The 23,161-nt window shown below is 53.9% G+C and overlaps 1 protein-coding gene across 1 annotated transcript in view; it reads right to left on the bottom strand.

Annotated features, from left to right (window-relative positions):
- The window catches only part of LOC308645326 (obscurin-like), a gene marked incomplete at its 5' end in the record, with an annotated part of 148,115 nt that overhangs the window by 69,121 nt on the left and 55,833 nt on the right, over positions 1 to 23,161 (bottom strand). The window contains 16 exon segments of the mRNA XM_081287369.1: positions 41 to 202; positions 387 to 540; positions 633 to 745; positions 926 to 1,192; positions 1,421 to 1,687; positions 2,443 to 2,712; positions 2,865 to 3,131; positions 3,250 to 3,534; positions 4,707 to 4,982; positions 8,969 to 9,244; positions 10,494 to 10,769; positions 14,753 to 14,894; positions 14,898 to 15,028; positions 19,321 to 19,596; positions 20,663 to 20,938; positions 22,188 to 22,463. Of these exon segments, the coding sequence (XP_081143495.1) occupies positions 41 to 202; positions 387 to 540; positions 633 to 745; positions 926 to 1,192; positions 1,421 to 1,687; positions 2,443 to 2,712; positions 2,865 to 3,131; positions 3,250 to 3,534; positions 4,707 to 4,982; positions 8,969 to 9,244; positions 10,494 to 10,769; positions 14,753 to 14,894; positions 14,898 to 15,028; positions 19,321 to 19,596; positions 20,663 to 20,938; positions 22,188 to 22,463 (3,714 nt within the window).

Raw genomic sequence — 23,161 nt, 5'->3', positions numbered from 1 at the left:
CAGGTCCACCCCACCTGCAGCCAGCCTGCCCCACACGCACCTTCCTGGCGAATACGCACAGTGTCACTGGGCCGCAGCTTAATCCCCTCTCGGAACCACTGGCCAGGCACCTCGTCATGGGAGACTTCACAGGAGAAACTGGCACCTTCCTTCTCCATCACCTCCACGTCCTCCAGGGGCCGCACAATCTGGACACTTCGGCCTGAGGAGGGAGCAAGACCCAGCCATGCCTGCAGGTACAGTGGCCATCCTGGTGCTCCCACCCAGGGCTCCAGTTTGCTGAGAGCTAAGGGCACAGGCAGCCAAGCACCTGGCTGCAGGCTGCAGGTGCGCAAGGAGGCACTCACAACCCTAGGCCCTGCCCTTTCCACCTGTCCAAGCCTCACCTTGCACCTTCAGAGAAGCAGAGCTCTGAGCTTCACCAGTGTCACACACATAGATGCCCTGGTCCCCCATCTCACACCGGTAGATGATGAGGCTTCTGCAGGTACCCTGGGCCACTATGCCCATGGTCTTGCCTGACCGTAGCTCCACACCATCCTGTGGAACCAAGAGGCCTGGTCAGGCACTGGTGGAGGGCAGCTGCCACTGGTGAGAGGCAGGGAGGGCATAAAGGAGTGGGAGAGAAGCACCTTCAGCCAGCGCACATCAACATTGGGACGGGACAGCTCACACTCCAGGGTCACCTTCTCTTTCTGGGTAGCCACCATGTCCTGCAGTGGGCGGCTGAAGCTCACAGGCAGCTCTGGGAAGACAGGAGGAAGGTGATCAATGGTCTAGAAGGTGCTTTCCAGGTGGGTGATAGGGAGTTCTAGCTGTCTCAAGTCACACATCCTGGTCCTCAATGTCCCCATTGCCTCCCAGGCCACCTTGGGGAAGGACGCAGGCCTCTCTGGAGTAGGTCCTGCTACCTCCACCCACTCACCAGTGACCACCAGCCAGGCAGATGTGTGCACGCCCTCTGCCTTGAAGGCCACTAGCCCACTGTCCTGTGGCTGCAGCTCCGAGAGTGTGAGAATGTGCGTGGCCCCGTGCGCAGCCACATGGCACCTAGGCCCTGGCTGCAGCTGCAGTCCGTCGCGTATCCAGGTACCCTCCACTTCGGCATGCGACAGCTCCACCTCCATAGTAGCTGTGCCCTGTTCTCTCGCCTCCACTGCCTGCAAGCCCCGAACCAACCGGACCTGGCGCACTGTGGAGATGCAGGAGAGGCGCCAGTGGTCCGCTGTACCCAGAGCCCTGCCCTTCCACCAGCCAGCATTGGGACCCCAGGGTAGGCACCGCCAGCTTCCCCAGGAGGTGCCAGAGGTGAGCAGAGGCCAGCGGCCATCGACCCACACCCCAGGACCTGCCCCTCAGGAGAAGGTGGCGCCCCGCCTCTCCCGACACCCCAGGCCCCAGCCAGCACAGCGACACTCACTTTCCACAGTGAGCTTGGCCTGGGTCTTGTCATCTGGTGTCTCGCAGCCAAAAAAGCCACGGTCAGTGAAGCCCACGCTGCGCAGCACCAGGCGATGGCGTGTGCCCTCCGCCTGGATCTCCACATTCTCCCCCGGCACCAAGACTGCGGCGTTCCGGGTCCACTTCACCTCGGGCCACGGACACGTCAGCTCCACCTCCAGCGTCACAGAGGTCCGCTCCTCCACGGTCTGCGGCTCCAGCTTCTTCTTGAACAGCACAGGCGCCTCTGGGATGGCGCAAGAGCCAAGGTCATCCTAGACACCCAGGGCCAGCCCGCCCATAACCCAGATGGCCGCACTGTCCCCACCAGGTCCCTACGTTGCCCAGCCTCCCAGCTTGGAACAACCGTGCCATGCCCTAGTGCCTGGAACTACCAAGTGTGGCCCAAGGCCAGCAGTATCTGGTCTCCAGCAAATGGGTGGTGCCCATCAGAGCCACTAGAATCCCTGCACTTTACTACAACCAAGAACATGTGCTTGTATAAAGGAATGAAAAGCAGACTCCAGAGGGCTTCCCCACCCCAGGCTGCTCTGTGAGTGCCCCAGTGCATTTGTCCCCATCACTCCCTCACTTAGGAACCTGCCATGGCTCCCACTTTATTTCAGGTGAAGTTCTGGCTCTCAAAGCTTTCCCCGTCTCCTGCCTCTGCCTCTACCAGCTGCCAGCCTCACTCCCTTCACCTTCCCATCACCAGATCAGCTGGGCCCCGACTCCTCCAGGAAGTCTCCCTTGAGTGCCTCAACCTCGGTTGGCCCTTCCCCACCAGATGCATCTGCAGGATGGTATCTTTCCTTCTAGGGAGAAGGCGCCCAGCTCCTCATGTTACCCAAGTCACCTCCATCTCCTGGTGGACAGGTTCTGTGTCCCCTGAGGTCAGCCAGACTAGCTGGCTGCAGGAACAATACAGCTCCTTGGAACCAGCCTGCAGGGGAGTCTGTGGCAGGGAGCTGCTTGCCCCACAGGTCCCTTTCCCAAGCTCACCTCTGACCCGGAGGGCAGCTGAAGAGGCGGCGCCCTCAGACTCCACTGTGACTTGGCCCGCATCCTCCATCGCCACACTAGAGATGGTCAGGCTGCGGCTGGCACCACTCTGCGATATGAGGAACTTCTCACTGGGCTGCAGCTGGATGCCGTCCCGGTGCCACGTGACCACTGCATCGCTGGGGGACACCACACACTGGAAGGTGGCCTCGCAGCCCTCCTCTGCAACCACTGCACTCAGCCCAGATGTGAACTTGACCACGCGGGGCACTGCAGGGGAAGGTCTGCTTGAGGAGGTAGGAGTGTCTCTGTGTGAAGATCTCCACCCCTTGCACACCTTCTCAGGGAAGTTTCTGGAAGGTGGCCCACTGCCCCATCCCCTTACCATCCCCAGCTTACACCCCCCACCCCACCTAGCATACCACGGACACTGAGCTGGGCGCTGGTGCGATCATCACGGCTCTCACACACATACTCTCCTGCGTCTTCCTCACGCAGGCCCAACACCGTGAGCAAGCGGAGGGTGCCCTCGGCGGCCATCTGGAAGCGCTTGCCCGCCCGCAGCTGCGTGCTCCCACAGTACCACACCACCTCCGCCTGTGGTGGGCTCAGCTCACAGGCCAGGGTCACTGTGCCACCCAGATCCCCTGTGATGGACTCCAGAGGCCTAGAGAACTTGGCAACCACCTCTGCAAGCACAAGGGGATGTCCGTCAGCTACCTTGCGTATCCCAAGCTCCACGGGGCTCTGCTATGGGTGGCTGCACCAGGTGGGTGCAGCAGGCCCAGTGGTCCTGGAGGAGCTCACCTTCCACCTGCACTGGGAAGTCCTGACTCTCCGTGCCTACCCGGCAACTGTAGACTGCACTGTCAAGCACCTGGGCTTCTCTGACTGTAAGGGTGTGCCTGTCCCCCAGGCTGGTGGCCTGGTGCCGCTTGCTGCGCCGAATCTCCACACCATCCTTGAGCCAAGTCACTGCCGCCACAGAGGGTGTGGCCAGCGTGGCTGTCAGGACGATGTCCTCATGTTCCCTGATCACCAGAGGCTCCCTGCGGCCAGATCTCTCCAGGGCTTGGGACTCAGGTGCTGGCTCTGGGGGAGGTCAGTTGACATGAAGGTGTAGGACTCTCCACACTAGCCCTAACCACTGCCTCTGTTGGGCCAGCACCTAAGGGCCACCATTTAGGGTCCTCAGGGTCATACAGGATGGCCAGAAGAAGTTGCTACCAGGTTAGGGGCCACCAGCTCTTTACCCAAGGTCCTGCCCTTCAGAGAGAAATCCACCCACAAACAGATACCACAGGGAGAAAGGGCAGCTAGCAGTCCAGATCAGGCCTCCCCCAACTGCGGGGAGGGTGGCATCCTCAAAGGCAGCCCAAGGAAACTGTGTGGGTGTCAAACCCCAAGAGCAGAGACTGACTTTGGGCACTAGAGAGAGCACCAGAGCAGAGAGGGCCAGGGAAGCCAAGAAGGCCCTCCCATCCTGCCCTCAGAGCACTCGGATAGAGCATTGGTTGCAGAGTCAGCGGCTGGTGGGCGAGTGGTCAGGAGCACAGTCAAGGACAGAGACTGCTACAGTGAGAAGTCTGGTGTGGGATGCTCTGCATCAACACTGCTGGAATTCTTTGGGAGGGTGTCAGCCTGGAGGGACACTCCTGCCAGCCTTTCTGACAGAGGTACTGTGTGTTCAATAGATGCCAAGCCCACAGAGTGCAGAGAGGACCACATGGGTGGGTGGGGCTATGGAGGAAAGGGAAGGGGGCTGCGAATGAGACTGAGGTGCAGCGGGCAGGGTGCCATCCCATAGTGCCCACCTCAGAAGAGCTGGACTGTCAGGACCCCCAGGATCAAGACAAGAGCCAGGATCTGCAGAGGACATTGGGGCCAAGACTTCTGACAGCCAAGCTGGAATCCCAGCATGCAGGGGGCCTTAGCCTAGACGGAGACTCCAGCTGGGGAGGAGATCTTTCCACCAACTCTGGGCCCTAACAGCTTTCTGCACCTCCTGTGCCCCAGCCTCAATCACAGGAATTATGATAGAGTTATGGTGGACAGGTAGAGGAACCTGGGCAGGAGACCCAGAAATGTACGGAAATGACTAGGTGCTCTGACCCAAGGACCTTCCAGCATCTGGAAGCTCCAGGAAGGGGTCCCTCAAGGGCCCCAACATGCACAAGGCCAGAGAGCCCTGCAGGTAAATATTGATTGCCCCAATTGGTCAGGCAAGCATCCGTCCTGACCAGCCCTGGCAGGATGTCACCCACCTGTGACGTCCAGGCGGAAGGAGACCCTCTGGCCCCCGGCCTCGCAGCTGTACTCCCCAGCATCCGCCTTGCCCGCCTGCTGCACCACCAGCTGTCGCCTACAGCCAGAGGCCTCCACGGGCACCTGGGAGCTCTGGCTCAGCTTCTTCCCATCCTTGTACCATGTCACCTCAGTCTGGGCCTGGGCCACCTCGCAGCTCAGAGTGGCGCTAGCCCCTGCCTCGGTCTTCACCTCGCTGCGTGCCAGCTGCTCTTTGGCAAACACCACCTTGGGCTCTGGGTACAGAAGGGAGGGACACAGGTCAGGGACTTTGTCCAGGGCAGGAAGCCACCTGGAGAAAGACATCTGGCTGGACAACTAAGGACAGACCCTCTGCAGGCCACACTAGCTCATGCCCTGGAGAAGCCCTATCACCCTCAGCACAAGGGACCACAGTGTGTGACACAGCCCCCTCCCCTGCTGCATGGGGCTGTTCCAGGTGGGGACTCTCTGACAGGTTCCTGCATAGGCTCCTCCCTGGGGACACAGCACCCCCCTGTCAATGACCAGGAAGAGTCTCCCCAGGACCATGCAGGGCATGAGCTCTGGGCAAGGCCCTGGCAGAGCCCAGCTCCTCCTGATCTGAGCATGTTGGCAGCTCCTCTGAAGCCTGAGCCACTCCTGTTAGCCACCAGTGTGTACTCATCCTGGGTGTCAGTCCACAGTTTCCACTCCATGCCCAGTAGCACTGTCCTCTTCCCTTCACTTTCAGCTTCTTTGTATAATGAATGCCTGAGATCTGACCACTGCTATGATGTGAACATCTTCCTATCTTTTCACTGTGCCTAGAGTCTTCTGATGAGTCAGTGCATTTAGTTCTAATGTGATCAAATATGTTGACCTCGCTCTTGTGGTGAGTGCATTTGGGTTCTATGCAGGAAAGCTTTCCTTCCTCAGGTCCTTACAAAGTACACACCATCATCTCAGATGTTTATGGTTTGACTTTTGCACTGAATTCTCCAACCCATCTTGAACTTACCCTATAAGCTGTGAATTACTGGTCTAATTCTTTCAAGTGGTTAAATGTTCAAAGCTCCATTTGTCAAAGTAAGGCAGGAGACACATAGGCAAATAGAAATCTGGACCTCATAGAATGGGGTCCCACCACCCCAGATTCAAACCCTAGGCTACAGCTGATGGCTTGGGTTCTATTTTGTTTTGGCTCCTAACTGGAAGACTCTACTCGCGCTTGGAGCCCACATTTCCTGCTGTTCCCCCAGGTTTCTTGATGACCTCAACATTGATCAATGCCAAGGAGCTGCTTTGAACCTAGGCAATTCTTCTGTTTTAAAGAATGAGAACAAGACACATTCAAGTTAACAAACACATTACACCATCCCACTGTTGGAATAAGAAGTTAAAATTGCACACTCTGAATTGAGTCATAGGAAGACAACAGTCAAGTGAACTCTCCAGTCAAAGGTTAATTCCTCATTAAAGCAGTATAAAGACTCCTGGACAGAAGACTCCTGGACATAGGGTCCCCATAGTGCCCTTGGGGATCCTTCCATGCTGTGGGAGCTGGCCTTGCTTCTGATAAATCTGCTACCGAGCTCTCACCCAGCATTGTGTGCATACTTCGTTCTCAGGTTGTGAGACAGGAACCCTCCCGTGCTCACACGACCCTGTGTTACAGAAGAGCCATCCTTTCTTCACACGTGTGCAGAGTGGGAAAAGGTAATGCAGACCGGGTACTGGGACTCCACCTCTGCACAAGTCTGTGTGTGAGCTCACCTCTGCACCCCATCCCAAAACACACTTGCTTAGATGTTGACCGGGACTGAGCATCCCTGATCCTTCCACATATTTCTGTCCATTTATGTATATCTTTGTCATCTCTCAAAAAAGCACACAGGGTCTCTGATGTCTTTTATCAGGCTTGAAATTACTAACAGCACTTTTGAAGCTCTTTCAGATCTTTCATGGGGTCGTTTTCAAATCACTTATTGCTAGTGTGCTGTGACACACTTACTTTATATTGTTTTTATATATGGCACTTGCGATGTCTCAGATCTTATTGAGCCAGTGGTTTAGCTTTTGGACAAATCATACCATCTGTAACCTTCACTTCTTCCTGATTTCACACCTCTCGTTTCCTCTCCTCCCTAACCGTGCTATGCACTGCGCCTTCACCTGTGACAGCTGCTGCCTTGGGAGGTTCCTGCTCTCAGAGACACTCTCAGGGTTTCCCTTTGTGAATTTTGTACAAAACTATTTACTAAATTGAGAAAGAACCTTCTACTTACATCTTTTTGCACTGCCTTACAAATCTTAAGACAAAAGAATTTTATAGCATGATTGAGGATACATTTTGTCAAACATTTCTTCTGAATTTACAGTGTCAAATTTTTATCAAATACTTTATTCTGCACTTATATTGATGAACTACATTTTTTTCAATCAGATATGATAATGCTTCATGTTGATTTCCTGATATTTGTAATGTTAAGCAGACATGTATCCCTGGATGAAGAATTCCATTAGCATTCTGATTCTCTTAATGTATTACTGAATTCAGCCTGCTAAATCTTTGTTCAGTTGATACTGACAACAGATTGATCTAAAATATGAATTCCTCCTATTTTTTTGGTTTGGTGTTAGTACCAATGTTACTACTTCTGTAAGTGAGACTTAAAAGTGCACCCCTTTCTATTCTCTACAGGAACCTCCCTGGATACAGGAGAGTTCACTTCCAGCACATGTGGGGACTTCTCCACTGGAGCCACTTGGCTTCTACTGCCCCTTGAAAAGCCGCTTTCCTCCTGGCTCCACTGTTAACAACCCTGAGAACTATGTAAGCTCTCTATTTCTTCTTGGGTCAGTTTTTATTTAGTCTTTAAGAAACTGGATAATTTATCAAAACTTTTCAAATCTGGTTGCATAAAATAATGTATATGCTTATTAAAATAATGTATCAAAAATAGATATTACAGGGTTTGGTATATAGACCAAATATGGGTTGAGAATCCCTTTTCCAAAATGCCTGGGCCAAAAGTGCTTTGGATTACAGATTGAAAAAAAAAAAAGATTTCAAGATCTTTGCAGACAAATGTTGAGCTTTCTTGGGGATGAGACCCAATGCTAACCACAAAATTCATTTATGTTTCATGAAGACCTTAAACACTGAGCCTGAAGGTGATTATACAGTGTTTTTAATAATTTTGTATATGAAGTGAAGCTGTGCAATGTGGAGCCCATGACTTGTGGGTCATGTCAGCACAAAGCCTCTGCCTTGGGAGCATCTGGGGTTGCAAGGTCGGGGATGCTATGTGGTATCCCTGTGGACCATGCCCACACTGACAGGAAGCTCAACTCTCCTAACAAGCAGTCTCCATGAATCAGCAGGGAACCAGACACAGAGTCCCCAGGAAAAGGGAACAGCCTAGCCAAATAGTAACCCGGCCTCACCAACTGTGCCAAAGCACTATATTGATGAACTACATTTTTTTTTTAGAACTATGTTCTACCTCTAAGTTGCTAAGTTGAACACCAAGGGGAATTCTGGTCCAGAATATTGGAACTGGGGCTGAGGATGTAGCTCAGAGTAGAGCACTTGTCTATCAGTACCACAAAGAGAGAGAGAGAGAGAGAGAGAGAGAGAGAGAGAGAGAGAGAGAGAGATAAAATAACACAAACATGAATTGCTTTGAAAACAAGATTCCAACCTCTCCTGTGAGTAGCACAGCATGTGTCCACAGAGGGGTAGACAGCATGTCCAAGTCCTTGGAAAGAAGGGAAGAGTGTTCCAGAACACCTACACAACTGACCCTCCATAGCCCATGTCAGCATTGGTCAAATCCTGATCTGGCTGAGTGTCTGGGATTTCCCAGGTTGGTTCAACAAACTCAAAAATCTCTTGGCAGGAAGAGCGTGTGGGGGGCTGGGTGAGTCCTGGAGGAACTGTGGTATACTCCAGAGAGGGACCCTCGTTGGCTAAGCCCTGAGCACCAGGGAAGAGCAGAGTCCAGAAAAGACTAACACTGCTGGGTCAGGACAGGTTATGGGAATATGAGATGGACATCACAGGTGGACATGCCAAGTGCAGCACACAGCCGTGGCCTCCTCACACACTTCCTCTCACACCCAGTGGCCTAGCCACAGGTGTGAGTTCAGGAGACGTACAGACATGGACATGGATGGAAAATACACCAGGTCACTGTGGGCACTGGCAAGGCTCCCCTTCATCTCCAAACACAGTGACGGTGGAACCACAAGAACTCACCTGTGACATCCATATGGAAGGAGACCCTCTGGCCCCCGGCCTCACAGCTGTACTCCCCAGCGTCCACCTTGCCCGCCTGCTGCACCACCAGCTGCCGCCTGCAGCCAGAGGCCTCCACACGCACCTGGGAGCTCTGGCTCAGCTTCTTCCCATCCTTATACCACGTCACCTCTGTCTGGGACTGGGCCACCTCACAGCTCAGAGTGGCGCAGGCCCCCGCCTCGGCCTTCACCTCGCTGCGTGCCAGCTGCTCCTTGGCAAACACTGCCTTGGGCTCTGGAGACAGAGGGAAAGGACACACAAGTCAGGGACTCCAGAAGAGACCCAGCCCTGTCTCACAGCCCAAGCCCACCCCAGGGATGGCCGAGCAGAGTGTCCATCATGAGCAGAACATTGCATGGCCATGCCTAAGTTCTATCCTACAAATGACACAAGCTGCAAACTCCAAGGCTGGTGGGTGGACAGCTGGGCAGCCTGTCCTCATCAGAGCCCTAAGCACTTCCTGATCCACTCTGATCCTGCAGGTAACTGCACTGTCACAGCCCACAAAGCCACCACAGCCAGGCCTACCTCCTGATGCCAAAACCCTCCCAGCCATTGGGAATAGACCATGACCCTTCTCCTCCCTGGGACCCCAGCCCATCAGTGGCTTCCCAGCCCTCCCACCATGCAGGGGGCACAAAAGCAGGGGGAGGCAGACACAGCAGGGAAGTCCACCTGAGCACCAAACCAGAAACCCACATCTTTGTTGGCCACAGCTACCAAAGGAATGCAGGAGACCAGACTGCCAGTGCTAGCCAATCAGCAGAGACCTCAGAGCCTGTGCAAGCCAATCAGCAGAGAACAAAGTGCCAGCCAATCAGCATAGAGCTCAGTAACAGTGTGGGCCAGTTAGCAGACAGCTCAGTGCCAGATGGGGGCAAATTAACAGAGAGCTCAGTGCCAGCCAATCAGCAGACAGCCAAGTGCCACTGTGGGCCAATCAGCAGAAAGCCAAGTGCCAGTGTGAACCAATCAGCAGACAGCCAACTGCCAGCAAATCAGCAGAGAGCTCAATGCCAGTGTGGAAAAAATCTGTAGGGAGCTATGAGCCACTGTGGGCCAATCAGCAGACAGCTGTCATCCTGGACCTATCAGGAGAGATCCCAGCACCAGTCTGGCTATCAGGAACAAGGTTTCCAGCCATAGGTGACACTTTCCCAGGCTGAGAGACAGGTCACAGTGGGGAGGGGAGGAGATGAGGAAGCAAGAAAGGATAGACATGCAGGATTCCAAAGGGCCAAAGCAAGGGCTTCTGGAGCTCTGGGCCCAGCAAATAGGAACAGGCAGGTAGAGGGAGCCCCTGCCCCTGGAGGACATGCTCCCCAGGTACAAACAACTCCCAGTGCCCAACTCCACCCAGAGCTGGGCCACAGATGCTGAGGCCCAAGATTAGGAAGGACACAGGCCTCACAGAGCCTAGGCTACCACAGGTGCCTTAGAGTTACCACCCTCCCTCCATTCACCCAGCCCTAGCAGCACCCACCTGTGACATCTAGATGGAAGGAGACCCTCTGGCCCCCGGCCTCGCAGCTGTACTCCCCGGCATCCACCTTGCCTGCCTGCTGTACCACCAGCTGCCGCCTGCAGCCAGAGGCCTCCACGCGCACCTGGGAGCTCTGGCTCAGCTTCTTCCCATCCTTGTACCATGTCACTTCTGTCTGGGCCTGGGCCACCTCGCAGCTCAGAGTGGCACTCGCCCCCGCCTGGGCCTTCACCTCGCTGCATGACAGCTGCTCTTTAGCAAACACCACCTTGGGCTCTGGGGACAGAGGGGAGGGACACGTAGGTCAGGGACTCTGTCCAGGGCAGGAAGCCACCTGAGGAAAGCCATCTGGCTAGACAGCTGAGGACAGACCCTTCTGCAGGCTACACTAGCTCGTGCCCTGTAGAAGCAAGGCACCCTTAGCACAAGGGACCACCGTGTGTGACACAGCCTGCCCCTGCTGCATGGGGCTGTTGCAGGTGGGAACACTGTGACAGCTCTCTGCACAGGCTCCTCCCTGGGGATTATGCACCTGCCCATGACCAGGAAGAGTCCCCCCAGGACCGTGCAGGGCATGAGTTCTGCTGGATCACCCAGCTCCTGCCTGCTATGAGCCTGACAGCTTCTCTCCTCTGGTGATGTTCAGCCACTCCTGTGCCTTATCCTGAGGCCCATGTGGCTGAGGCTTTTCCTTTTCTAGCCAATGGTGCTTGGTCTCCCTGCTGAGACTTGTACTCAGTAGTCAGTAGCGTGAGCTCTCCTTCATGTTTGTTCTGGGGCTCGTGACATATTTCAATAATAGTCCTTCATTTCAGGAGACATATGTTGATCTGCCTCTGTGGGCAGCGCCATCATGTCCTGTGTAGGAACCTGTTACTCTGGGGTCATACACGATCCACACCACCTGCTAAGAGCTGGTTCTACTCCAGGTGGGAATCTGATGCACCCAATTGATGACTGTGTGTGGAGAGAGGGAGACATCACTTCCATTCTCTTCCATGCAGACCTGTGGCTGAGGTCTCCACACCACTCACCTGACAGCCATCCTCTTTCTGTGCCCCACACCCTTGCCATGGTAAAGGATGCTCAGGTCTCTGGGCTCCATGTGCTGTTCTCCTGGCCCTGTCTCTATGCCCTTGTGGTGCCCAGCTGTCTTCTGTACTATGGCTGAAGAGTACATCTGGGTTTAGACAGATTGAATGTTCTCTCTTTGCTTATGGTACGGTGTCTCCGCCTGGCCTTTGGACTCAACTTGACAATCTTCACACTCCCTGAAAAAGAACTCTGTGGATCATCAGGAGCAGACGTTTCTCTGTCTTCTACACGTTTCTCAACACTGACTCGTGTCACCTCTGTGTCTCCCTAACATACTTACTAATTTGTCCTCTGAGGCCTTAAATATGCTTCCTCTGCATGCAGTTACAACCATGGTACTGGGGATACTATGGTAGTTCTGTTACTTTCTGACTCTGCAGCCCATCTACAGACAGAAGTGTTGACCACCGCCTCTGTGGAATCTACGCTCACTTTACCCAAGCTGTGAGTCTCTGTTTGATATTCCTCCTCAGTATCTACATGAGGCTGGACACACTGTCATGTGGCCCTGTTGTCCTTAAAAGGGAAGTGCTCAGAGTTATGCTAAAGGGTGGCGATTGCTGCTGTGGTGCCCTCCACAGAGGGCTTAGGAAGCTCCTCTTCTTACCAGAGCAGGGGTTTGCTGCAGTGCTGGGACCTGATAGGCCTCCCACACACAGGCAAGTGCTCCACCATGGAGCCACACCCCAGCCTAAGAAGGTCTAAACACAAAAGGAAGCTAAACTATGTCTCTCAGGCGAGAAGTCAAACTTCTACTGCAGCAGCAACTCCTTCCTGAGGGGTCTCTCTGTGTAAACAGTTGCAGTCTGCAAGTCTCTGCTTCTGTAATCAGGCTTGCTCAGCAGCTGCCTGGATATCGAGGAGGGAGCAAGGCCACTTGCATGAGGGAAGTCTTGAAACCCAGGAGTCTGTATTGTATTAAGATGCTGAGAACAAAGGGGAGAGCTCAGCCTTCGGAGAAGATTCTGTTGAGCCTGCACAGGAGTTGAAAGAATCTTGCTATTTACATCTCCAAGCATAGCTTGTCTCTCTCCAGTGCCACATTTTCTGTAACATTATTGAGCACTCCATTCTCTATTGTGGGAGACCAACCTTGCACTTGACTGAGTCATACTCCCCAGCTGGGTGCTGAGGCGCTCAGTCGCAGAAATGTGGCAGAGCTTTCCCCACCCTTCTTGGGTCTGAGGGTCGGTGTCTCGTGCATGGGTGTGTCTTGCTACAGCCCCATGGGTGGAGCTATACTCATCTGTTCCTTTGTAATATAACCCCTTGCCCTGTTTAGAATAGAATCTTCCATGGAAGTGCCTTATGTGTGTCCCCTTCTCTTACTGTGCCCTTGGCTGTGGCCTATCCAGGTGTCAGTCAACCTGCTGACAGTGGACATCAGGAAGATAGACTCAGACCCCTGAAACCTGACCCCTTGCCTCATTTGAATAGCTTCTCCTTAACAAAAGGGGTTAGAGTGTGCTCTCTCTCTCTCTCTGTCTTCCTGCAGACCCTTAAGGTCAGAGGAGCCGTCACAAGGACCTCAATGAAAAAGGTATTTGTATCTCTTGTGTAGTTATTTTGCACAATCCAGTCATCCCAGTTTCCCTGGAGTGACCCCTGAGCATTTTAGTCATGAACTGAAACCCGGCACTCTATCTTCTGAAGGGGACTCATGCCTTTTCTCTCATGGTCTCTTCAAGCCATAATCATACTGATTTGTTGATGTTCTGATCAATAAACAACTTTGTGTCCTGGATTCCAATCTTCACCCAGTGTGTACTGTGCTCTCAGTATGGGCCCCATGCAGTTTGCCAGTGTTCTGCACAGGATTTTGGCCCTGGTATCCATCTGAGATGAGCCTGTGATTGCAAAGTTGAATGCACTTTTCACCAGATTTTTATGTCAGTATTATACCATCTATATAAAATGAGTCAGGGGGCACATATCCCCTTTCTATTCTCTAGAAGGATGATCATGAACAGAGTAGTTTATTTCAAAAATATATGGTATAATTTACCCATGATAAATGAATTTAGCTCTTTTGAGAGATTTTTTAAATTAGACTCCATTGCTTTAAAAAGCTATAGGATTGTTTGAGTTCTCTACTTTTTCTTATGTAAATTCTGATGTAGTTTTCCAGGAATTGGCTAATTTGTCAATTTTTTTCAAATTTCCTTGCATTAAATCATAAAATGTCACAAATATCTTGACAAGAACACACACAGTGAACCTGTGTTTGGTGCCCGTGGCAACAACTGCTCACACGGGGCAAGGACCAAGCCATCACACAGCAGCTCGGGGCACCTGCCCCCCAGGTGCACCCTGACACAGGGCACTACACCAGTTCCCAGAGCTCTCAGGGGTCAGCAGTGAAGCTAGACACAGGAATCACCAGAGAAATGCTCAGAACTCTCTGCCTAGCCAGTCAGGTTGCTGTGGCAGTGACACAGCTCCAACAAAACCCACAGGTATGCCATAAGCTTCACACTCGTTCCACTTCCACGTTCACAAATTAAACTCCTAAGAGGCACATTGATGCACAGTGCTCTAATCAAAGAAAGAGAAAAACAAAATTTGCTCTAAAAAGAAGACTCCAAACCTCAGAGGTTTGCCTAAGGAGCGTGTTGACCAACTGTGGACCTGCATGATGCCACGGCGGGCACACAGAGAACGTTGAATCCACATGCCAGGAGGGAAGCAGGCCAGACACATAGACTCGATAACCTGTGGGTCAACCCTGAGATAACTCCTAGTATGACTGGAGCTTGGGTTTCCCCTCATCAGGGTCAAAGACACTGAAATCAGAAGCTGGATGTGGGCCTCTGGAGCTGCCAGAACCTCCAGTTCAAGCTCAGTCACAATCCTCACAACTGGGACAGTGACATCGGCCTACCTCAGAACTCAAAGCCTGGTAGAGACGAAGTCCTTGACCCGGAGGGATATCAGGACAGCTCTGAGCAGGTGCCAGGCATGACCAAGCCTCTGAGGCACAGAGGGCCCTCGTCCTTCCTGTCTTCCCTTCCAGTACCCCCGGCTCAGCCTTAGGCTTGACCATGGAGTGGGGAAGATGGGATAAGCAGTTGGGGGAAGTCAAGTGGAAAGACCACTGGGTCAGCCATGGGTACAGACAGTCATCACCTCCAAACAAGCCAACTTAGTGTCCCATAGGAACTCACCTGTGACGTCCAGATGGAAGGAGACTCTCTGGCCCCCGGCCTCGCAGCTGTACTCCCCAGCGTCCGCCTTGCCCACCTGCTGCACCACCAGCTGCCGCCTGCAGCCAGAGGCCTCCACGGGCACCTGGGAGCTCTGGCTCAGCTACTTCCCATCCTTGTACCACGTCACCTCTGTCTGGGCCTGGGCCACCTTGCAGCTCAGGGTGGCGCTGGCCCCCACCTGGGCCTTCACCTCACTGTGTGCTGGCTGCCCCTTGGCAAACACAGCCTTGGGCTCTGGGGACAGAGGGGAGGGACACACAGGTCAGAGATTGTCCAGGAAGCCACCTGGGGAAGGGCAACTGGCTGGACAGCTGAGGAGAGACCCTTCTGCAGGCCACACCAGCTCGTGCCCTGGAGAAGTCCAGCATCCTCAGTACAAGTGTGTGACACAGCCTGTACCTGCTGCTTGGGGCTGTACCAGGTGGGAACACTGTGACAGCTCAGACTCCTCCCTAAGGACACAGCACCCGCCCCTTAGAGACCAGGAAGAGTCTCCCCAGGACTGTGCAGGGCATGAGCTCTGGGGAGGGTCTGGAAGGGCCAGACCAATATCCCTCTGGGTGTGTCTACACTGCTCTGGCTCCCACCCACTCTCCTTAGCCCCATGAGGTAGACGCTGCCGATGTCTGCTGCATTGCTGTGGGCTGCTCTGGGCTGCTCTGGGCTGCTGTGTCCTGCTCTGGGCTCCCCTGGGCTGCTGTGTCCTGCTCTGGGCTGTTGTGTCCTACTTGGGGCTACTCGGGGCTGCTGTGTCCTGTTGTGTCCTGCTCTGGGCTGCTGTGTCTTGCTCTGGGCTGCTGTGGGCTGCTGTGTCCTGCTGTGTCCTGCTGTGGGCTGTTGTGGGCTGCTCTGGGCTGATGTGTCCTGCTCTGGGCTGCTGTGTCCTGCTGTGTCCTGCTGTGGGCTGTTGTGGGCTGCTCTGGGCTGCTGTGTCCTGCTCTGGGCTGCTGTGGGCTGCTGTGGGCTGCTGTGTCCTGCTCTGGGCTGCTGTGTTCTGCTCTGGGCTGCTGTGGGCTGCTGCGGGCTGCTCTGGGCTGCTCTGGGCTGCCCTGGGCTGCTGTGTCCTGCTGTGTCCTGATCTGGACTGCTCTGGGCTGCTATGGGCTGCTCTGGGCTACTCTGTGCTGCTCTGGGCTGCTGTGTCCTGCTGTATCCTGCTGTGGGATGCTCTGGACTGCTCTGGGCAATTATGTGCTGCTGTGTGCTGCTGTGTCCTGCTCTGGGCTGCTCTGGGCTGCCCTGGGCTTCTGTGTCCTGCTCTGGACTACTCTGGGCTGCTGTGGGCTGCTCTGGGCTACTGTGTGCTGGTCTTGGCTGCTGTGTCCTGCTGTGTCCTGCTGTGGGATGCTCTGGGCTGCTGTGGGCTGCTATTGGCTGCTCTGGGCTGCTGCATCCTGCTCTGGGCTGCTGTGCACTGCTGTGCGCTGCTGTGGGCTGCTGTGTCCTGCTCTGCGGTGCTCTGGGATGCTGTGTCCTGCTGTCGGCTGCTCTGGGCTGCTGTGTCCTGCTCTGGGCTGCTCTGGGCTGATGTGGGCTGCTGGGGGCTGCTGTGGGCTACTGTGGGCTCTGTGGGCTGCTCTGGACTTCTCTGGGCTGTTCTGGGCTGCTGTGTCCTGCTGTGGGCTGCTGTGGGCTGCTCTGGGCTGGTCCTGCTAAACTATCCTGCCCACTTTCAGTAGCACTGTGTTTTCCAATTCCTTCTTAGCAGCTCTGCATATGATTACCTGCTAGGTTGTGGACAGTCATGGGTCCTGAGTAGGCCCCATCCGAGGGGCTTGCCCTTTCCTCCTATAGAGTGTCTTCTGATGGGGCAGTTTCAGTTTCACCACAGGCAAATACATCCGTTTGCTTAATGGCCAATGCCCTATGTTCTCTCTAAGAAAAGTACAATTAACTTGAAGTCATGGAGAAACACAGGACACCTGCTAAGAGCCCACCTCACCTCCACTGAGGTCCACCTTGAAGACCTGCTTCACCTCTACGCTGAGATACAGCCTGTATTGGATTCCTTTTGTGTTGAGTTGGATATCTGATTTTCAATTTTTTTTTCTAAGTTTAATGGTCTTAGAACTAGTTTGGAAAATAACATCCCTCTCTATACCTCCTGGTAGCACCAGAACAGAGTCATGAAGGAGGAGAGGGACCTGGTTACACTCAGAGCTGTGTCCCTTTTCTTTCCTTTTTTTTTTTTTGGGGGGGGGTGTTTGTGTGTGTATGATGTTAGGCATTGAACCCAGGATCTTGCACATGCTAGGCAAGCACTCTAGCACTGAGCTACATCCCCAACTTGCTTTTTAAAATTATATTTTTTGAGATAGGGTTTTGCTAAGTTACTGATGCTGGCCTCGAACCTGCCTCCCCCTGCTTCAGCCTCCGAGTCCCTGGGGTTACAGGCATGGCCAGCCCACCAGCTACCTAGTTGTTCTGAGCTAACTGCTCAGTTGCCCCTGTCCTCTTGTCTGCTCCTGCCTTCAGCCATGCGGATGTCCTGACTCTGGTCGCCCGTGCCCTCCAGTTGCTCTCCAGAAGTGGCTCTGCCCATTTGGCCTGTCGATATTCCTACTCCTGGAGAGAAGCAGCAGGCACCTGGACTGTGACTGCGAACCTCTGGCTCTCCCACAGACTGCCTCCATGCACTTAGACCCCTTCTGCTTCCTCTCCAGTGTCTAGTGATGTGCATCTTCACCACGTCTGTGGGCCTGTGTCTGAGAAGACCTGGAACAGTAACACCACGCTCTTGGCTCTGCGCTAGTTCTTGGAAACTCCACTTCCATCATCTGCTTGCTTACTCGTGTGGATGAAGAAGAGTCTGTACACTAACACCTGAGCATGGACATTGCCCCTGCTCTCCTCCTGGACACAGTTAACGATATTTCCAGCATTCTGTACTGATAACCCTATCCTCTGTGAGCCCCAGCACGAGTGTCTGAGCCCCATTCCTTCCCTTTCCAATGCCGACAGCAACCCCTCCCTTGTCCACTCCTGGTCTTGAAGGTGACACTCTGAAGTCTGCACCACTGGTGTCCCTTTGCCCTCACTTTTCCTACAACCACTCTGTTAAGCTAAGGAGGAATCATCTCATCCAGAGTTTGCTAAGAACTGCATGTTGAATTGTGTCAAACAATCTTTACAACTTCTGATGTCACACTCATCAAATACTGTCACTGCATGCCCAGGAAGAGTCATACCCTGTCCCTCAAGCCTGTTAGCACTGGGCCCTGGTGACCACCTGATGTTCCTGGGTGAACCAGGCCTGTACTCCTGCACTTCACATCTCCTAGAGCAGACAATCCCTTCACTTTGCTGGACTCATTGGGCTAACATTAGCAGAGGGGCTTGAACTTCACACTGGCAATATAAGCCTCTTGCTGACCTTGTATGCTTTAGCGTCGATCATGTACTACCTACATAAAATGAGCTAGGGAGTGTACTTCCTCCTTCAGCATTCTATAATGTCTATTAACATGGGATAATATTTGGTATGATTTGTTAGCAGAGCCACTGGGCTAAGATAAGGCTCTATAAGATTATTACTATGATTCTACTTCTTTAGAAGATTAGAGGACTGTTCCACTCCCTAGTTTTTCTTGTGTAGGTTTGACATGATCTTCTAGTAATTGATTACTAAGAAAAGGTACCTTGTTGCCTTGTATAAAATAATGGCTTATCCTCACACCATGACATTTCCAGTGAACTCAGTGGGATTCCCTGGTGTCCACATACACCCACAAAACTTTAATGCAGATGCAACTGCAGAGCACTGTGCCCATGGTCCTCTCTCTGTGACATTAGACTCCTTCGACAAAGGAAATGAAGCTGCTCCCAGCTTTCCTGCCAACCAGCCAGGGGGAGCAGACACACAGCTTATTAGGGGGATGCTGTGTGTTAACGCTCTACCCCTCAGCAGCTAAGAGTGTAGAAAATCAATTTTAATGAAGCATGCAGATGTGACTTCATTGGTTTATTCCTTTTCATTTCTGAATTTATAAACCAAGCCATGGAGGCAATGTAGACACTGACTGCTCCAACTTGAGACAAAATGAAAATAGGTCTTGTTAAAAGAGACTTTCTGGCCTCCCAGCTTCCCAGCAAATGCACCACCCCGCCCTTCATGTTGCACAGACAGTGCAACAAAATTAGGGTCCGTGTGTTTCCCCCATGAACTTGCTCAGAGAGCTTTCAGGTCCATGAGGACAGAGGGAAGAGTGTCCCAGAGAACTGAAAGGGCGATGATCCCAATGGCCTCAGGTCTCTGGACCACCTCAGCCCAAGCAGCAGGTAAAGCCACAGCCCGTAGTGCATAGTTTCCCAGGTGCTGAGAAACGCCCCTCAGCATTAGACCTGGGAGGGCAAGTCTGGTGCAGAAGCCTAGCTGTCCACATGGATTGGCCATCGGTACTTACACTAGGATTGAAGACTACAGGTGAGCACGGGGCATGTGGAGACATGGAGTTTGAGGGCAGGAGCACCCAGGAACATCCACTATATCAGTCTCATCCTCACACACCAGCAAACTCAGAACTCACCTGTGACGTCCAGATGGAAGGAGACCCTCTGGCCCCCGGCCTCGCAGCTATACTCCCCGGCGTCCGCCTTGCCCGCCTGCTGCACCACCAGCTGCCGCCTACAGCCAGAGGACTCCACACGCATCTGGGAGCTCTGGCTCAGCTTCTTCCCATCCTTGTACCACGTCACCTCTGTCTGGGACTGGGCCACCTCGCAGCTCAGAGTGGCACTCGCCCCCGCCTGGGCCTTCACCTCATTGTGTGCTGGCTGTCCCTTGGCAAACACCACCTTGGGCTCTGGGGACAGAGGGAAGGGACGCACAATTCAGAGACTCTGTCCAGGACAGGAAGCCACCTTGGGAAGGACATCTGGCTGGATGGCTAGGGCAGACCCTTTGCAGGCCACACCAGCTCATACCCTGGGGAAGCCTCAGCACCCTCAGCACAGTAGAGGCATCCCCTTCTCTGCTCAGAACACACCCAGGACCCACAACAGATGCCTGGACACTGGTACCACAGAGCCCTGTGTGGTTCTGGGTTTCCCCGTACACACAGCATGATGAAGCTTATCTTAAAATTAGGCACAGTAAAAAATTAAAAACAGTGCCTAATAACAAAAGCAAACAATTATGAGAACACATTGTAGTAAAGCCTGTGGTTTGGGGGCCATTACTTGAACATCAGACTGTGACACTCTGACTACCTTGACCACACCACCTGATGACTGGCCAGTGGGCAGGGGCTCACGCAGCATGTACACACTGGGCAAAGGGCTGGTTCTTATCTGTGGGATGGAACAGGAGGAAAACCTCCCACATTAGGTCAGGGATTCCCACCAGCTTTGAGTCACAGACCATGGCCACACCATTCACAGGAGGGGAGGCTGCCCCAGAACACCAGAACTCCAACATGCCCATATGCCTTGAACAATTCCACACACCCTTCGATGGGTGAAATACCCATTACCCCAGTTGGGAAATTCAGACCTCTCTCACTAGTGAGAACTAGCCGTGGTGCAGGTGAGGGGACGTGGAGGGCACCAGAGCATCCGACAGAAAGAAACGCACAGACACGACATCTGGTCCACGTCAGACCACAGGGAGAGCCAGTGTCCTGCACACCAAGTAGAACCTGGAAGGCTCTGGGTAGACTCTGTGGTGTGACTGGTGACTGGAGAGTGGAAACCCCACTAGGGGTTCATAAAAAGCCCTCTCCCTGTGAGCCATTCCCAGCCAGCTACTGTCCTCCAGTTAGGAAGATGGAAGCTGGATAGATGAGATCTAATAGGAAAACATTTCACAGGAATGTCCATCTGGGCCAATAGCCAGTCTCATCACCCCCAAACAGGTACCACAGGACTCACCTGTGACGTCCAGGTGGAAGGAGACCTTCTGGCCCCCTGCCTCGCAGCTGTACTCCCCAGCGTCCACCTCGCCCGCCTGCTGCACCACCAGCTGCCGCCTGCAGCCAGAGGCCTCCACGCGCACCTGGGAGCTCTGGCTCAGCTTCTTCCCATCCTTATACCACATCACCTCTGTCTGGGCCTGGGCGACCTCATAGCTCAGAGTGGCGCAGGCCCCCGCCTCGGCCTTCACCTCGCTGCGTGCCGGCTGCTCCTTGGCAAATACCACCTTGGGCTCTGGGGATAGAGGGGAAGGACACACAGGTCAGGGACTCCAGAACAGACTCAGCCCTGTCTCACAGCCTGAGCCCACCCCAGGGATAGCTGAGCAGAGTGTCCATCATGAGCAGAACACTGCATGGCCATGCCTAAGTTCTATCCTATGCATGACCCAAGCTGCAAACTCCAAGGCTGGTGGGTGGACAGCTGGGCAGCCTGTCCTCATTAGAGCCCTAAGCACTTCCTGATCCACTCTGATCCTGCAGGTAACTGCACTGTCACGGCCCACAAGGCCACCACAGCCAGGCCTACCTCCTGATGCCACCACCCTCCCAGACATTGGGAATAGACCATGACCCTTCTCCTCCCTGGGACCCCAGCCCATCAGTGACTTCCCAGCTCTACCACTACGCAGGGGGCACAAAAGCAGGGGGAGGCAGACACAGCAGCCCCCGGCCTCGCAGCTGTACTCCCCGGCGTCCGCCTTGCCTGCACCAAACCAGAAACCCACATCTTTGTTGGCCACAGCTACCAAAGGAATGCAGGAGACCAAACTGCCAGTGCTGGCCAATCAGCAGAGACCTCAGAGCCTGTGCAAGCCAATCAGCAGAGAGTCAAGTGCCAGCCAATCAGCCCAGAGTTCATAACAGTGTGGGCCAGTCAGCAGACAACTCAGTACCAGATGGGGCAAATTAGCACAGAGCTCAGTGCCAGCCAATCAGCAGACAGCCAAGTGCCACTTTGGACCAATCAGCAGACAGCCAAGTGCCAGTGTGAACCAATCTGCAGACAGCCAGGTGCCAGTGTGGACCAATCATCAGAACCAATCAGAAATCATCCTGAACCAATCAGAAAAAAAACCAGCACTAGGCAAGTCACTGGGAGAGAGTCCAGCACCAGGTGGGCTATCAGGAGAGAGGCTCTGAGCCCCATGTGGCCCCTACCCAGGTTCAGGGACAGGTTACAGTGGGGAGAGGAAGGAGATGGGGGAAGGACAGATGTACATGCAGGATTCCAAAGGGCCCAAGCAAGGGCTTTTGGAGCTCTGGGCCCAGCAAGTAGGCTCAGGCAGGTAGAGGGAGCCCCTGCCCCTGCAGGACATGGTCTCCAGTATCAAGCAATCCCTAGTGCCCAACTCCACCCAGAGCTGGGCCACAGATGCTGAGGCCCAAGTCAGGAAGGACACAGGCCTCACAGAGCTTAGGCTGCCACAGGTGCCCTAGAGTTACCACCCTCCCTCCATTCACCCAGCCCTAGCATCACCCACCTGTGACATCCAGGCGGAAGGAGACCTTCTGGCCTCCAGCCTTGCAGCTGTACTCCCCAGCATCTGCCTTGCCAGCCTGCTGCACCACCAGCTGCCGCCTACAGCCAGAGGCCTCCACGCGCACCTGGGAGCTCTGGCTCAGCTTCTTCCCATCCTTGTACCATGTCACCTCTGTCTGGGCCTGGGCCACCTCGCAGCTCAGAGTGGCACTCGCCCCCGCCTCGGCCTTCACCTCACTGCGTGCCAGCTGCTCTTTAGCAAACACCACCTTGGGCTCTGGGGACAGAGGGGAGGGATGCACAGTTTAGAGACTCTGTCTATGGCAGGAAGCCACCTGGGGAAGGACCTCTGGCTGGACAGTTGAGGACAGAACCTTCTGCAGGCCACACTAGCTCGTGCCCTGGAGAAGCCCAGCACCCTTAGCACAAGGGACCACAGTGTGTGACACAGCCTTCCCCTGCTGCATGGGGCTGTTCCAGATGGGAACACTGTGACAGGCCCCAGCACAGGCTCCTCCAGGGAGGAACTGCAGAGCCTGATGCTGCACCTGCCCCTCAGTGACCAGGAAGAGTCTCCCCAGGACCATGCTGTATGGCCTGTATGGAAGTGTCCTGTCCACCTCACAGCCTCTCAGTGCCTTTCTGTCCCCTCCAGTGTGTGGTTGCTGCACTTGTCCTTTGTCTACCACTGGCCCTGCCCCCAAATGACCCTTGTTTGGATTTTGATTATTAGTAAATGTCTTTGATTTTTTTAATTAATTTTTATTCATTTATTTAGCCCTGTTGACTGTCATAAAAAAAAAAAAAATTATGCCCCCAAACCTTAAGATCCTTATTAGAGGTAGAACTAGGAACGTGACCGGTTTGATGCGTTGTGAATTTTCTGAAGTTTCACTTCTGCTGTCACCTGTGCGTGTAGGTAAAGACGTGTTTTCTGCCCGTTGTCGTCTATGTGATGACCGTGCCCAGCCACAC

Source organism: Spermophilus citellus (genome assembly GCF_964194105.1).
Source record: "Spermophilus citellus genome assembly, chromosome: 1".
Classification (NCBI taxonomy): Eukaryota; Metazoa; Chordata; class Mammalia; order Rodentia; family Sciuridae; genus Spermophilus; species Spermophilus citellus.
The sequence above is the reverse complement of the archived record's forward strand: the minus strand, read 5'-3'. Positions and strand labels throughout refer to the sequence as shown.